At 45.7% G+C, this 15,999-nt stretch overlaps 2 protein-coding genes across 4 annotated transcripts; one reads left to right on the forward strand and one right to left on the reverse strand.

Annotated features, from left to right (window-relative positions):
- Positions 1–2,554: 2,554 nt before the first annotated feature.
- Positions 2,555–4,389, forward strand: LOC111081311 (glutamate transporter polyphemus-like). Of its 2 annotated transcripts, XM_022377335.2 has the most exons (7): positions 2,555–2,683; positions 2,741–2,788; positions 2,849–2,999; positions 3,065–3,388; positions 3,446–3,544; positions 3,606–3,784; positions 3,863–4,389. In XM_022377335.2, the coding sequence occupies exons 1-7, from the start codon at positions 2,673–2,675 to the stop codon at positions 4,341–4,343; spliced, it is 1,293 nt and encodes a 430-aa protein (XP_022233027.2). In that variant the 5' UTR covers positions 2,555–2,672; the 3' UTR covers positions 4,344–4,389. The 2 variants fall into 2 exon arrangements, with proteins under 2 accessions (XP_022233027.2, XP_022233026.2); XM_022377334.2 differs by having other exon boundaries at positions 2,557–2,683; positions 3,065–3,544; positions 3,863–4,388.
- Positions 4,390–6,821: 2,432 nt separating this feature from the next.
- On the reverse strand, positions 6,822–8,969 carry LOC111073859. 2 transcript variants are annotated; one of them, XM_022377339.2, is made up of 3 exons: positions 8,265–8,969; positions 8,013–8,197; positions 6,822–6,992 (listed from the first exon to the last, which is right to left on the reverse strand). In XM_022377339.2, the coding sequence occupies exons 1-3, from the start codon at positions 8,902–8,904 to the stop codon at positions 6,885–6,887; spliced, it is 933 nt and encodes a 310-aa protein (XP_022233031.2). In that variant the 5' UTR covers positions 8,905–8,969; the 3' UTR covers positions 6,822–6,884. The 2 variants fall into 2 exon arrangements, with proteins under 2 accessions (XP_022233031.2, XP_022222091.2); XM_022366399.2 differs by having other exon boundaries at positions 8,013–8,206; positions 8,265–8,964.
- Positions 8,970–15,999: the final 7,030 nt, after the last annotated feature.

A 15,999-nucleotide genomic window follows, 5' to 3' on the forward strand; every position in this document is an offset into this window, starting at 1 on the left:
TGTGTGTGTATGTGTGAGCGGCATCTTGTGGTCAGCTAAGCAATGGATATGGGGAGGGACACCAGGCAGGTACACCAATCTGAGGGTGCACAACATTTGACGTTTGCATTCGGCCATTACGGCCGGGATGCACTGCTAATGCACTGATTATTTGGTTGCACACAACCAAGGCAGAGTGAAGATGGGGCGGCAGATGTAGCGGTGCCTTGGCAACCAACTTCCACCTACGACTACGAGTATATCCAATAATTAAACAATCCACCCCAGAGCAACGGTTGCACCACCCCACTGGAATTTAATTGAATTGAAGTGAATGGTGAACCAGACATTGAGGATTTAGTAGGGGAGCACAATCAGCAGCAGGAGCAGGAGCAGGGTAGCTTCAAGCTTCAAGTGTGTGGCATGCTGCACTTTAAATGGAATTGCAGGCAGCTTCTATCACCTCTTTTTTTTTTGTTGCTGCCTCTGGTTTGCCTCTGGAAACAAATCAATTTATGCCTCACAAACGTTTGAACAATTTCTGATTCGAATTCTGTTACGGTTTCTGTTTCTGTTGCTTTTTCGCTTTGTGCAATTGACGGGTCAATAATTAAGGCCCTGTCTTGCCACTGCCACAGCCAACAGCCACTAGCTGCTCCCCTGGCCACATGGAAAAAAAAATGATTGCTCTTTCTGTAGCTCCGAATGCGTTTGGGTTGGTATTTGGGTTGGGGTTGGCGATAGGGGATAGGGGGTTCTGGACGTTCTTATGACGTTATCGTTGCAAAGTCAATTTCCTTGTTGATTTAAGTTTCAAAGCCACTGACAAAGATGCCACGCAGATGGCTGCCTACCCCATCGCATGAGGCATGAGGTGTTGTTCCCCTGCAAACTGGATTAAATTTCGTTTAAAATGTAAATGGAAAAGAGCCTGATGGACAGACAGCGTCGTTTGGGGCTTGTCTTTTGGGTTGTGTGAATCATATCCAAATTGCGTTTCGTTTGCGGCGGAACTTTCAAAAAAAAAAATGTAAGGGAAAGGACGGAAAACCTAAGACGAAAGTGAAAACGAAGGAAAACTAAACAAACACCTCATCAAAGAACATCAAAGGACGCCTAAAACTCTAAGCCAAGGACAAGAGGGGAGGAAATCTGAAAAATTCCAAAAAGAAACACACAAAAACCCGATTCGTTTTTTGGAGAGTCGAAACATTAGATACCCTATACCAAAATATTGGTGTAATATTGTAGATTAGCTAATTTGTAGAGAGACGAAACATATCCTATGGTAACTATTTGATATGGCAATCTGTTAATGGAAGTTTCGAATTATCTACTGTCTTCTGCCAAAGGAATGGTATTGAAGTCAGAATTGTGGGCTGCCCAAAGTACTTACTTTTCTGAGTGTCAAATATCTGTTGAAAATCGTAATACCTCCTGAATGAAGAGTATACAAAAAAACGCAAAAGAAAAGAAAGAAAAGAACAAGAACACGAATTGAGAAAGAAAGAGAAAACATTTTATTTTCGGTGCGCACAACGCAGAAAATAAAATCAAGAATTTCACACCTTATCAATTTTTCTAGATTAACAAAACGAACAATGAAGTGGGGTCGTCGGGGAGTGGAAATGGTGGATTTTCCTTTTGAGCTCCCCCCGTATGGCGCATGCCGGCAAGGGAAGGCTGTGAAATTGCAACATCAACATTGGGACAAGGCAATACAGAACGGAGTGGAGTCTGAGTCTGGGTCTTGGTCCCCCCCCCTGCATTGTGATCGACATCATCATCATCAACATCATCAGCAGGAGGAGGAAAGAGGAGGAGGAGGAGAAGGAGAAGCAACAACAGCAGGAAGAGGAGAAGCAGCAGCACTGTGCCCTGTGCACCGTCACCACAGTTTGTCATTAAGGAAGTCAAAAACTTCGACCCCCAAGCAAAGGTTGGAATAAAGTGTATAGAGTGGATAGAGAGTATAGAGTATAGAGGGTGTCTTAAGCAGAGAGAGAGAGAGAGAGAGAGAGAGGGAGATTGGTTTGGCTTGGCTTTGTGTGACAGCAGTGTTGACATTTATTTTGATTTCAGTTTCGAGTGCAGCTCGTAAGTGGGTGAACCTTTACCATTTACCATCAGCTCTCTGACTTCTGTTTACCCACCCAATACGAGTGAATAATAGTAGAAGGACGAATGCTCCCCATGCTAATGTGAACGCGGCCCAAAAACACTTTTCTGGTGAACCAGAGTAGGGTGGCTCTTCTCACATTGAATATGATGACTTTACTTTAGCCTTTAGCCATAGCCTGCCCATGAAAAATGGGAAGACCTTTTGCCTCTTTTAGCATTTTCAATCGAAACATTGGATCAGCTAGCGAGTATCTCCCGTTGCTGCTTCCAAAGTTAGTCGTTTTTCTATGGGGTTGTGTCTTCATTGTTGCTGGCACTAAATTGAATTTTATTTTTTCTGCCAATGCCAGCTTTGATGTGTGAATTTATTAACGACTGCTGGGATCTGGGAACGGGAAACATGGGTGTAAATCTCTATCGAGTGTTCCAAGCATTATACGTAGCTGTCATTTCCCTTCAACTCCCTGGAATTTTCAACCTGAGCTCAGTGATCCATCCGTTGACTTTCATTGCACACATATTTGAGTATTTCAATGTACCTTAAATTTGTTGTTTGAATTCCAATTGAAGCCATGACGGACAAGTAAGTTGTCAATGGGAGACACATCCAATTGCGTTGATTCCCCTCATTATTACGCAGCAAGGACTACAATCCCTATGACAATCGTGTTGTGGAAGTCCCGATCACGTAAGGCATTCAGTCCGTGGATGAACTGCTCTCATATTTTGTACCCCAATTAAAAATCAGGAATACGGGGGCCTTTGTGTCGCTGCTGAAGTGCGTCATAGGAACAGGTATCCTGGCCCTGCCCCTGGCCTTTGCCTACACGGGATGGATGTGCGGCTCCATTCTGCTGATCCTTACAACGATAATGCTGATCCATGGCATCACACTGCTTGTGGGTGCACAGCTATTCCGACGTATTGACGTTCCACCGATGACTCCTCGATTATATTTTTATAGATAATGTGCATGGTGGAGTCGGCGCGACGGCAGCAGCAGGGCTACTGCAACTTCTCCGACACAATGGTGTTCGCCTTCAACGAGGGACCCAAGTGGTGCAAGTACATCGCCAAGGCGGCTGGCTTTCTGGTGGACGGTGTGCTCAGCCTCTCCCACTATGGCGTCTGCGTCGTCTATCTCGTGTTTGTGGCCGTCAACCTGAAGCAACTGGTGGATCACTATGCCAAGGACATGGACTTGCGCATTTACATAGCAATCGTGGGAGTGTGCTTGATCCCCCTCTTTCTGATTCGGCACTTGAAGTATTTGGTGCCGTTCAATATGGTGGCCAATATCGTTATTTATCTGGGCTTCATGTTAATCTTCTACTACCTGTTCCAGAACTTGCCACCCATTTCGGAACGCAAGATGTTCAACGAGCCCTCCAAGTATCCCCTCTTCTTCGGCATTGTCCTCTTCTCCGTGAGCTCTGTGGGTGTGGTAAGTCGTCTCCTGACTGTGCTCTGTGCATCCGCTTTGAACCTATCCCAATCCCTATCAGATGCTGGCAATTGAGTCGAAGATGGCCCATCCGGAGCAGTACATTGGCTGGTTCGGCGTCCTCAATCTGTCCGCGGTTGTGGTTGTAATCTCCTACCTGTTCTTTTCCATCTTTGGCTACTGGAAATATGGCCAGCACGTATTCGGCAGTATAACTCTCAATCTACCCACCGACGAAGTGTGAGTTTAGCTAGGAATTTAGCTGGCAATTGATATAACAATTGACGCCCCCATCGATCACGGTAATCCCCCCCATAGAGTATCGCAGCTCTCCAAGGCGTTCATCAGCCTGGCCCTGTTCCTGTCGTATCCCCTGTCCGGCTATGTGACCATCGACATCGTCGTCAACCACTACCTGAATCGCGGAGATCGTCTGAAGAATCCGCACTTTGTCGAGTACATTGTCCGGGTGTTCTTCGTCATACTGAGCACCATCAATGCGGTGGCCTTCCCCAATCTGGGCCCCCTGCTGGCCTTCGTCGGCGCCCTCACCATATCGCTGCTCAATCTGGTATTTCCCGCCTGCATTGAGCTGTGCCTCAACTACCATGCCCCGTACACCTACGGCAAGCTGAGATGGAAGCTCGTCAAGAATATCCTGCTGATCGTCATTGGCCTGGTGATACTCGTCTACTGCTGCACCCTGTCCGTTCAGGACATGATCAAGGAGTACGGTGGCTGCAGCGATAAGGAGTCCTGCTCGAAAAAGATGCCAGTTGGAGTCTTAACGGAGAATTAAAGTAGATGATCTGAGTAGCATTCTTTCTGTGAGAATTGTAATGGGGATGGATCGGGCGAAATTATTGCACAGAGGGAGTCCAAGGGGATTTGTTTACAGAGATAGAGAGAGAGAGAGAAAGGGAGAGAGAGAAAGAGAGGGGAAATTGCAACAGCAAAGACAAATACGTGTGTGAGGCAAGCGGAAAACTTGGCATGTAAATTCAATGAATTATGGCTTGCAAAAATGCCTCGCACAAGCAACGCCTCAAAATACCAGCCATGTGGTGACCAACGAGTAGTCCAGAACAAGTCCAAGAGCAGCAGAGCAGCAGAAGGAGTCCAGCAGCAGCAGCAACAGCAGCAGCTTGGAATTCCATGCATAACTTGTAGCAGCAACGAGACGAGAGAGCATATGTAAAAAAACGAAGCCAAGGACAGACTCACGATGAATTCAGTTTTCCCACAACATATAAAAAGCTAAAAATAGTGTATCAACCCAAACATATCCTCTAATTCGAGTTCAGTTCTATCAAAATCAGAAAAGTCTCCACTTTTACTCCTGCTTTTACTAAGTAAAACACTAACACTTTGAGAGAGTGGAAGACATAGAACGAGAGATCGAAAGAGTGTAACTGACTGAAATAAAGATATCCTTACTGGATATCCATCAGAGTATGCTCAACACACTTTTATATTACCTCAACTACAGGGTCTGCAAAAGAATGGAAAATCTAGACCAGCCAAGTCTCTAAATTGTGTGGCCCTAAAAGTGTCCGGCGGCACATAATGCTCTCAGAACGCACACACAAACACAAATACGCACACACACACACACACACTCACAGAAAAATCTGTCTGTGTCCTTGGCACATGCAACGTCTGGCACTGCCACACTGCTACTGCTGCCCAATGGCCGCAAGGAATTTCACACAATTGCTAGAAAAATTGCAGAAAATTGAAAATGTGCGAGAGCGTATAAATTTTTACTGCGTCACTTGTGAATGCTAAATTGTTGTTATTTATGGGAGTCCCAAAGCCACACCCCCTCTGCCCCTGAAAAGAGAGTGAGGGAGAGAGAGAGAGAGAGAGATGAAAGATCATCATAGAAAACGCGGGCTCCAGAAACTGCTTGAGGAATGAAGGAAGCATTCGCGAGTCGAAATGGTAGTTTTGGGCCGCAGTTACAGCTGCAAATATATTGCAGAGCCTCGAATTCCTTCGAGATTCCTCCCTATGGTGGATCATTGGCTCCCTTATACCCCATTTTGAATGTTTAATGCGAGTACCTGATTTGGATTGCGATTTTTGTCAAGTGATTTTCTATGTGAAACTGAAATTGTGTGGCTATAATCAATCTGGAATACTGTTAGCAATCCAATGATGTCTGTCGCAAAGGTAAGCCTGTTGTCGGATTGGTTGCAGGAGATTGAATTTCACTGAGATTGCGGCATGGCAACAGTTGCCACGTGGGGTGGTGGGCGCTGCTTGGGTCTCTCTGGTCAGTAATTGATTAATGGAGCCTGATTTTGGCTACTGTTTCTGATGCCTGCTGTCGGCTGTCTGATGCCTGACGTTGAACTTATGCCACCGTTCACTGCCCGGGGGATGACTTAACCCAGGTCCAAGGATGTGGGAGGCAGAACCCGGAAAGAACAGCCCCCATGGAATGGTCAAAGTTGCATCATTTCTAGGCAGTTAATTGGATACTTTTTCAATACTTTTATCTTCCTTTATCAACCCCTACCCCTGCACGACTCTTTCTCCTTTCCATTCACTTGCCACCTGCACACACACACACACAGACAGCCTGCAAAACAGCCTGCAACACCCCCTGTGGCATGCGTAATTTATTGAAATACTCGCGCTAAATTATGAGTCTCCTGGGGGGCGCGAGAATAAAATAATTTTTTTTTTTTTGTTTTCCCTCTCTTGTTTTGGCTTCCAGGAACGGGAGTGGAAATGGTCCTGCCTCAGCTTCTGGGGGCACAGTTGCAGGTGTGCTGCTGCGAGTGGGTCTGTGTGGAAATCAGTTAACCGAAAAAGTTGGCAACTTTTTTGCTGCTGCCGCTGCCGCTTCTGGTGCTCGCTGCCTGTGAAATCAAAGTTTGAGTTTATTCAAATAAACGCCGACATTAAGAGAGTTGCAACTGTTGCGTTGACTCTGCCTCTGCCTCCTGCCTCGGTCTGTGCCCCAGTCTATGCCTTCCATGGCGGGGCATAAATCAGAGCCAACAGCCGCAGCAAATGGAAGAGGCAACTTTTTTCGTAGATAAACTTTTGACGTCATTTAACCCTCTTTTTTTCGTTGAGGGTGTGGCGTGAGGTGTGTGCTCCGGGGGGTGTTATTAATATGCTCAAGTTTCCCTTTTTGTAGAGATGAGATGTCAATCGTCTCGTGGGGCGGCTGCACCTGCTAAACAATTCGTGGCACCACAAATCGATTTCTCCCCCCCCCCCCAAAAAAAAACCAGAAGAAAATCATGAGAGTATCTTTAAATTAGGATGGGGTTGTGGGGTTTTTTTTGGGTTTCGTTTGGTTTCGTTTATTTGCACGGTAAGGCTAGAAGCTGGCAAGGAAAAAGTACGATTTGAGCGACTCAACAATCCGTTCCACATAGATGCCGTTGGAGTGCATTACAAAGATTAGATTACGCAGCGGCACAGAGTTCTGGAGGATACATTAGAGTAAAGTAGAGTTAATTAAGGGATATTTGATAGGAATATGATATACATAGTCTCTCTCTTTCTGTAAAATACGATAGTAAAAATTAATTACATGTTAAATTTGTAGCGATGAATCTCATACGCAGCTTCAAATATCATGTAATGGCTAGATGAATCTCATACGCAGCTTCAAATATCATGTAATGGCTAGATATATTGAAAAACTATAGCTATATTTTTTCTTAGCCATATTAAAAGTAATATTTGACGGGAAATATCATCGTGTGTATGCATGTACCCGACAGGAAGTGTTCATCCACAGCATCTGGACTAGATGAGGCCTTGAGAATCAGTGTAGCGAAATCAATTATCAGAAACACGCTCTCTCCATTGTATTGCCTGATATAAATATATGGATGCTGTATGTTGGATGCTCGGGAAATGCTCTCACACGCAGAAAAATAAATATAAATTGCCGCTGTGGCTGTCGATTTGATTTCATAAATATGTGCAGCACGTACCGCAGCTCAATTGCCAATTAGAAGAGAGCCAAACCCAAAAAAAGAAAATAACACAAGACCACGGAGGCCAGAATGGGGAACGCCTTGGCACTTGAAAATTCGTGGCCAGAAAAGTAAGGCCGCCCAGCATGCGGCATGCGGCATGTGGCATCCGCGTCAACGGAAGTTGATTTGTATACCGAATCGCATACAAAAGTTGCCCACTTTTAACCTGCACCTTTTTTTCCTGCTTCCTTTCGGAAAACCCAATAAAGTCAATTGTAAATTTCTCTCACGTCGCGTTGGGAAATTATTAAGGAGCCAGCCACACGGTCGACCTTCGTTTCAAATGGAATTCCTTAAACAATTTTCCACGCACAAAAAACCGATGGAGAAACGGCAGCTCAAAGCAAACAAAGCGTGTCCCCAAAAACCGAAATACAATTACCTGACGATGGGGTCTGGTGCTAGAGGGGTGATTGGGGAGGGGGGAGGTCAGAGGTTACCTGGCAATGGATGCTCACCTGAAGATTGGTTAGGATTTTGGCAAACGTCGATGTACCGATGCTGTCAACGAGGGCCGCGAACTGCTTGTCGCTTTCGGTCTTGTCGAAGAAGGTGGCCAGCAGTTGGTCCTGCGGCAGGATGTCCAGTATGCTGTCCACCAGCCCGTGCAAGCCATTGAGTGGCTCTCTAGTCGTGGCGCTGGCTAAAGTGGCTGGGGAAAATCGTTGAGTAATAGAAAAAAAGCCCCAGAATATATTACGCATACGCACCATTGCCGGCCGCTGAATTGCTGACCAAATCGAGAGACGAGGGCTTGATGGCCTTTGCCAGGGAATCCATTATCTTGAGCACATCCAGGCCGCTGGCATTCAGGTATCGTGTGAAGGCCAGCACCTCGGGCAGCTGCAGCATCTGGTGCTTAATGGCGACGAAGCTGGTAGAGAGGAAGGCGTAGGCTCGTTGCACCTCCGCATCGTGGTGGTAATAGTGGCTGGCAATCGACTGCACTTCTCGGGCCGGGATCAGAGCCACAAAGGCACTCAAATCGATCGGCTGGCAGGCGGGGCTCTCCTCTGTTGGCGGCTCCTCCTCAGACTGCTCTTCGGAGACGGATATATCCTCTGAGAGCTGGCTCTGGCTTTTGGTTTTGTTGGAGAGAAATATCAGATCATCCGAGACATTTGGTTGGCCATTTACGTCCTTGTCATCGGCCTCATCGCTGGAAGACTCGCTCAGGGTGATCAGGGCAATGTTGCTGCTGTTGTCCTCTGGCTGCTCCGTGTCCTGCACCTTGATGATGTCCTCCACCATCACAATCTCGTCGCTGTGGCCCATCGACAGGCAGATGCTCGAAGCACAGAGCAGTGCCATCATCAGTAGATGGAGCATTGGTGTCCGTTGCACTCTCATGTTGATGTGTGATCCACTGAACGAACTGGGAGACTCTGGATGCTGGTGGTCTCTTCCGCGTGCACCCTCGGGGTGTGTGGCTGCTGCTGTGTAGACTTTGGAGACTCTCGGAGCAATTGCTGAGCGCTTTGTCACAGCTTGTCCGATCGTTTATTTAATTGAATCAACAAACAACAGAGGAGTCTCTTCTGGTGCGCTAATGGGGGTCACTCGATAAAGATTCGAGTATATCAAATACTGATTTATATGGCTTATCTGTTCGCTTTGGCCAGTGCCAATGCCATTCGTTTAGGCCATAAAACGTAACCTCAGGCTCCGAGCATCGTAAATTATTTGAATGAGTGTTTCCTCATCTGTTGGAGAGGTGTGGTGTGCTGTGGTGTGCATTTCCTCATACGAGTATGTAAATCAAGCAAAACTTTACTCCCCTTTTCCCTTACTTTCCGCACTGCGATGTGATGTGTCGCTCTGATATTCACACTTTGACAGCTGTTTGAATGTCATTCGGTTACTCACTGTACGAGTGCGAGTACGAGTGCGAGTATGTGTCACTCATTCAGTCTGCTGCTCATTCAGGTCTCTCTCCTTTCCATCTCATGTACCCTCGTGTATACAGAGCATAGGATGTGGGCTGGCTGTGATATATTCATTTGCTCATTCAGCAAGTTAAGTAGGAATAAAATTGTCAATTTTCATGTCATTATTCCATGTCGTCGTCGTCGCCGTTGTCGTTGTCGTTTGCCGCGCGCATTCACTTTCGCATGTGTCAACTGTGACACTCTCTCTCTCTCTCTCGCTGCCGTATGCCCCCCATGCCCCTATACGAATATATATATATATATAGTATTTGTTAGCGTGCTCAGATATGATTTATTCACTTGGTTTGATTTATTACAGCCCCCCGGCACACACACACACACACACATACTCACTCTCTGGGCTATGAGAATGGGAATGTAAATTGCCTCTGCCTACAAAACCAATAATTGTATCGTTGTCAACGTCAGAAAGGGTCTGTCTATTCGTCTCCCTGTCTGTCTGTCCGTCTGCCTGCCTCTGTAGAACTTTACTTGGTGGGTTGTGTGGCAATTTTTTACATAAATTATTTAACTAAGCCATAAATTGATTAAAACTTTGGCCAGAAAACTGAACACTGAACACTGAACACCAGTGGTGGCCACCTATCATAACGTATGACGCTTGATAAATTTTTGGAGCCACACCGCCGCCCCTGCCGAATGGACGAACTTTTGAGCCGCAAAGTTCTTACGTTGGCAGTAAACAAAAGCTGCCAAATGGCAGCTGTAGAGTGTAGGGCGGAGGTCAGGCGGCAAGTAATCCTCTGGCCCTCGCGGACCGAAACTTATAAATTAATTTCTTGCCACACCACACAACACACACACACACACACACACACATATATACACAAAATACTTTGGCTGGCACTTGGGGCATACCAGCGCAGCAGCTGCCATAAAGGTGGCGCAGCAAGTGCGTTGCGCTGCGCTGCGGTTGCTACCGAGTTGCCACCGAGTTGCCAGCCTGCCTGCCACTTAATTAACTGCAGTCCGGCTGCCGGTCGTGTGCCGGGATCCAAAGTATGGCCAAAGTATAGCAAAAGTAGGAAGCGGTACGCACCTGTGACATGCTTCAGACCAACCCCATTCCATGGACTTCCATGGACCCTTCGTGGCGGTTAATTTCATGCTGCCTGAGCGCGTCCCTGTCCCTGCCTGCCTGCCTGCCTATCCCTCCCGCCAGACCGAGTGTGTGTGGCACGTTGTTTTAAAGTGATTTGCCTGTGCCAGAGCCTTTTGTTTATGTTGCGGCATAAGAGCCTCCGCTTTACCGCAAGTGTCAACATTTATTTCCAACTTAACACTTTTGGCGTAACATTGCGCTTAATCCGTAGCACCGTAGAACCGTTGCGCCAAGAGCCAAGAACTTGACTAATTTTGTGCAAAGTTCAGCATTAACATTACCGCAAATTAGCAAAAGTTTTTCGCACAAACAGTCGCTGCGGCAGAAAAACAAAGGAAGAAAATAAAAAATAAAAAAGCATACACGAAAGAAAGTAAAATTGCGTTGTGTATTACGACTAGAAGATACTCAGGAATTGATAGCTCGCTGAATGGAAGAGTGTTTTTAAAACGATCGACAGAACAATAAACTTTATTGATTATTGCTTAGTTGTTTTGTGATTTTCCCTCTCTTCAATTAAAATCCAATATACCCATTCACTCTGCCGTGTACCGTGCATAAACAGACACACACACCGAAAGCGAGAAGAAAATCGGAATCCAGGCCAGGGACAGGGAACAGTTTGAGTTGTGGCATCAGCAGACGTTGCCTGCCCCACTATCTGGTGGATGGTTCAGTGACTGCCATAAATTAACTTGTCGGAGGCCCAGTTGCCGCAACTTCTTTGCCAGATTTTGCTAGGAGAATCAGAGGATTCCATCCCCCCCCGACACGTATCCCTCTGCCGACACTTGGACTTGTAATCTGTTTCGCACTTAATGTTCCCTGCCCTGCCCCGCCCCGTCTTTACCCACTCTCAGTCTTAGTTCTCTGTTGTCAATTTTTACCTTTTTTTGTTGGCCTTGTTTGAAGATCAATCGATAAATGGTTCTATCCCATATTGACTTGTCCACGTCAGCCGTCAATCAGTTTCGGTTCTACAACCCTACAAAAGATGTCACTAAACCATAACAGAAACCACCAGAAAAGAGCCAGAAATCATGCTCGATTCGAGAACCGAATCATTACATACACTAGCGGATGCTCGTACATCGTTCCACGAATTTCTTTTAAGTAAAACAAACGCAGATCATTGCAATGGCATCTTCAATAATGCTTCAGTGAATCTATATATTATGAACTGCTGATGCAGATCAGGAGCTTATATTTTATCTGATCTGAAGAGCTTCCTTCGTTGCATGGATAACATCTATCAAAAATCATTGTACCACTTGTAAGGGTTTAACAAAATTATGTTCCTGCGCAGCCTTCAATCAATTGTGGAGCATGATGGTGGGCTGTGAGACTTAAGGGGAGGCTGTGGGAGGCTGCCAGGGCGGCTATGAAGGTAGGTGTGTCGAGGAGGAGCTATGGGGCTATGTTCCAACGCTTTTGACACGTTTGGCAAATATTTGAGCACGTCTAAAAGCGCGCTACGGACTACGCTGGCGTTCAATATTTTCGAATCGGGAGCACAGCCTCAGATGTACCCTGGTACCAAGAACCTCTCACACTCCTCAATGGCGTGCCAGTGCGTGCTTTGGCCTTGGCTTGTGGCTTAATTAATTTTCGCTTCCGTTAACAATTTTTATGTGGACTTTACTTGGACTCTTGGGTGCTAGCAAGAGTGTGCGAGAGGGACAGAGCAACAGAGGGGGGGAGGAGCTTCTTGCATGCGCTGATTCCGTGTTTATGGCCGCTTTAATTTGCCACTAATACGGGTCCGGGGTACGTTTGTGGCGGAATTATTTGCCGGATACATGCGATTAGTTTTGCCCAGATTGCAAATAGTTTTTTTTTTAGTTTCTTTTGCTTTTTTCTAGTATTTTTGTTTTGGCCAAATGCGAAAGCGTGCAACAAGTTAATTACATAATTCAGCACCCGCCCACGCATTCATTTTGTGGCATACTCACGGGGAGTATGTGATAAGTTATACACCCCCCACCGCACACTCCTTAGGGGTTCCAATGGGGGATTTCCGCATTAAACTAAATAAATACAACATTTTCTTTTGCCAATTCGAAATTCTGGTTAAATAGGCAACGACAACGCCAACAGGGAAAACTTGGCCAAAAGAAAAATAAAATGAAATGAAATAAAATAAAATAAAATAAAAAAGAAATAGCAGCAGCAGCAGAGGCAACAGCAAAGAAAAGCGTCTTAAAAAATAAGCTAAAAGTCTTTTGAAGTTTTCCCAAGTAAAAGCGAACCAAAGAGAAGGGGTCACGGGACCACGGGCTGGAGGGAACACATGAGAAGGATGAGAGGACCAGCAGCGCGCGATATAAAGTTGGGGCTTTTTGGCTTTGACGCACGTAGCTCCCGATTTGAAAGTTTGTCGTGTGTGCTCCCTCACTCTCTCCTTTTCTCTCTCTCTCTCTCTCTCTCTCTGTGTGCAGAGTGAACAACAAGGAATCGACAGAGCCGTGCAACAGAATACCCTGCCGCACCAACCCTGCAGCACACTCAACTCCTCATTTCGTGTGCTGCATCGCTTTTATTAAGCTTATAAATTTTTTATTTAAGACTTTTCACTTTGAGCTGTTTGTGCAAGCCTCGGGGTAGCAGCAGCAGCAGCAACGGCAGCGAAAACAAGAACTGAACGACAGTCATATGACATTTATTTGAGACGCGCCGCAAAACATTTCAATTTCCCATATTATTCCCCAACGCCAAGCTACACCTCCACCCGAATTCAGTCCATAAATTATCCAAATAGTTAATGCCGAAAAAACGTGTGATATATAGTGTGACAATTTCATTAAATACCCAAGAGCCAAGAGCACCCACCAGCCCCCCAGATGCACAGGCACATGCATTTTTTATATCGAATATCAATAATACAAAAAAAAAATGCCATCAACAATAAATAAAAAGAGAAATATATACCCACATATATGTACGTGTATATGTATATTGCATATTTGATAAACTGCAACAATGTCCCCATGTCGCATGTGGCTTGACCGCTCTTTTGAGGCCTCGCCGTATTAGGTTTTCGAATATTTTAGCTCGCAAATGCAACGAAATCCATGTGGAGCAGGGAGTTTTTTTGATTTGATTTGTGGCGCACACTAAGCCAGAGAGTTTGGCAAACTAAAAACTGCATATTTTCATGGGACACAACAACGATGGAACGATGGAGATACCCACTACATGGAAATCCTTTTTGAATAGAGAATGATATGGTGGCTTGACTTCGGCAAAATTTTAACATTTGTTTCTGGTAGATTAGTAGATAACATTTATAACTATAATAGATAATACAAAGTCGCAGTCCCTAGAGGTATGAGTTTCGCATAGAAGTTTTGAACCATTTCTTCCAAACTCTATACGCTTCTGCTTCATGTACTATCCGAATTTAGCCATTCCCAAATTCTGGACAAATGGCCCGTTATCTAGTTACCTCCTAGCACCTAGGTGCCCTCCCTCGGCTGCCATTTTTTCACTCCATCGTCCGCTTTGATAACAAGTTAGTGGCACCACGTAGCGTATGCGTAATATGACTGGTTGTAAGTAGTAAGAGCCAGAGCCTCACGTGCTGCATATAAATTGCTTCGTTTGAACATTTTTCAAAATGAAAAAGAAAGGAAAAACCCAGCGAAAAAAGAGGAAAACTCAAACTTTTGTTTGTCCCCAAAGTGAGGTGCAAATGACTTTTGTTCTTTTTGCTCGTTTGCCTTGCCTCGCCTGACAACTGTCGAAATAGTCGAGCATCGAGCATCGAACATCGAAATGACCAAAGCTTTTGGTATTGCCTAAACGTGCGTGTGAATGACCAAAAACTGGACACGGACACACAAGTATTTATGGTAGATGGGATATTTTGGGTGGGAATGGGAAGACAGTGGGATGGAGGGGACTATGTACATGTGTGCATGTCGATGTGGCCAAAAGGAAATCAATTTCCATATGCAAAACTTTTTTAGTGCACGTGCTGGAGCTGACGCTAGAGCAGGGGCGGAGAGAAATCGAATTTTGTCCATAAAATATTCAAATTGTTCTGTATAAACGACGCATAAACATTCTTTGTGCATGTCCCACCCCATTGACCAGGTGGTGATTGGGACGGACACACACCTGCATGCAGTGCCTGGTCCACACCCACACTATTCAATTTTGATCAGTTTCAGGAGGAGACTCCAGCTCCTTCTGCAACCTCCATGAATCGCATAAATTTTTATGTTCAAATGCCAAAAGCCGTAGGCTGGGCCTCTGAGTGGGGGAGTTGAAATTGTTTCTGAGGCTGGGGCTCGATCGCTTAATGTGGCCCGCGGCAGAAATTCAATTTGTAGCACATCCGTGGCCAGCGAGAGGCACAAAAAGAATGGAGAGAAAACTGCAAATGTGAAAAAATTGCAAATGTCCGACTGTCAGGAGCAACCCAAGGAGCAAAAACCAAAGCGAAACGAAACTGAAGCTGAAACAGAAACAGAAACTGAAACAAAACAACTGAAAAGTCTCCCCTGGGCGATGCACCCAACTCCGACACCACAAAAGATACGAGAGGACAGAATCCAGAGTCCAGAGGACAGAGGCTGTGTTGCAGTGGCAGGACCTCTGTGGGGGCTGCTTCTACTTTGCTATGCGAGCGAGCGATTGATTGAAAATTGATTTCATTATGAACCTGTGATGCATTCAGGCATCCCTACCCTCTTGACACCTCACACACACACACACATACACACGAGTATCACTCAACACTGTGACAACCCCTAACCATAGATACCATCAGGCATCCATCCATTCCCACGGTATCTTCAGTTGATAATTGGATTTCGAAAGGTTCCCTCCATCCCAATCCCTTACTGTCTCTGGAAGTGTTTTGTGCATTTCCTTTTAAAATTAGTTATGGAATTCTCGCTGTATTTAAATTTTTGTATCCCCCTTATCGAAATGTTCAAGACCTAAGGGACTGGTGGAAAGGTGGAGAGATGATGGCAACATCTGAGGCAACATCCACCGCCCTCCACCCAGATCCACGAAATTAAGCCGCTTATGGCCAGAGCCCTTTGCGTCCCTTTTTTTTTTTTTTTAATGCTCAGACCATGATGCCATGGTCTTGTCCCTGTCCCTCGTTCTGGGCCATATTCCGTTTCCGTTTTGGCGGCGCTCCAGCCGTCCACCCAAATATTACTCAGTTGCCATTTCACTTAAGATTCCGGCTGGCCAAGTGCACTTGTGGCTGTTGTCTGTCTGTCGTGTATTTAGCATAAAAGGTAGCACCATGTCTTTCGCATGGTCTTTGGTTGCTTTTGATGTCTGCCATTGTTGATATTTTGCATCAGAATTCGGCCAAGGAAGTGGAGAGGATGCGGCGGATCCCAAGCGGAAGTGTCGACATTTTTGGATGTC

Source organism: Drosophila obscura, unplaced genomic scaffold (genome assembly GCF_018151105.1).
Source record: "Drosophila obscura isolate BZ-5 IFL unplaced genomic scaffold, ASM1815110v1 contig_186, whole genome shotgun sequence".
In the NCBI taxonomy this organism is placed as follows: domain Eukaryota; kingdom Metazoa; phylum Arthropoda; class Insecta; order Diptera; family Drosophilidae; genus Drosophila; species Drosophila obscura.

Coding starts and splice junctions, on each gene's coding strand:
- LOC111081311 (XM_022377334.2), top strand. Junction 3,000..3,064: donor TCCATGGCATCACACTGCTT/GTGGGTGCACAG, acceptor ATATTTTTATAG/ATAATGTGCATGGTGGAGTC. Junction 3,545..3,605: donor CCGTGAGCTCTGTGGGTGTG/GTAAGTCGTCTC, acceptor AATCCCTATCAG/ATGCTGGCAATTGAGTCGAA.
- LOC111073859 (XM_022366399.2), bottom strand. CDS start 8,904: ATGAGAGTGCAACGGACACCAATGCTCCATCTACTGATGATGGCACTG. Junction 8,207..8,264: donor CAATTCAGCGGCCGGCAATG/GTGCGTATGCGT, acceptor GATTTTCCCCAG/CCACTTTAGCCAGCGCCACG. Junction 6,993..8,012: donor AAATCCTAACCAATCTTCAG/GTGAGCATCCAT, acceptor TGTATCCTCCAG/AACTCTGTGCCGCTGCGTAA.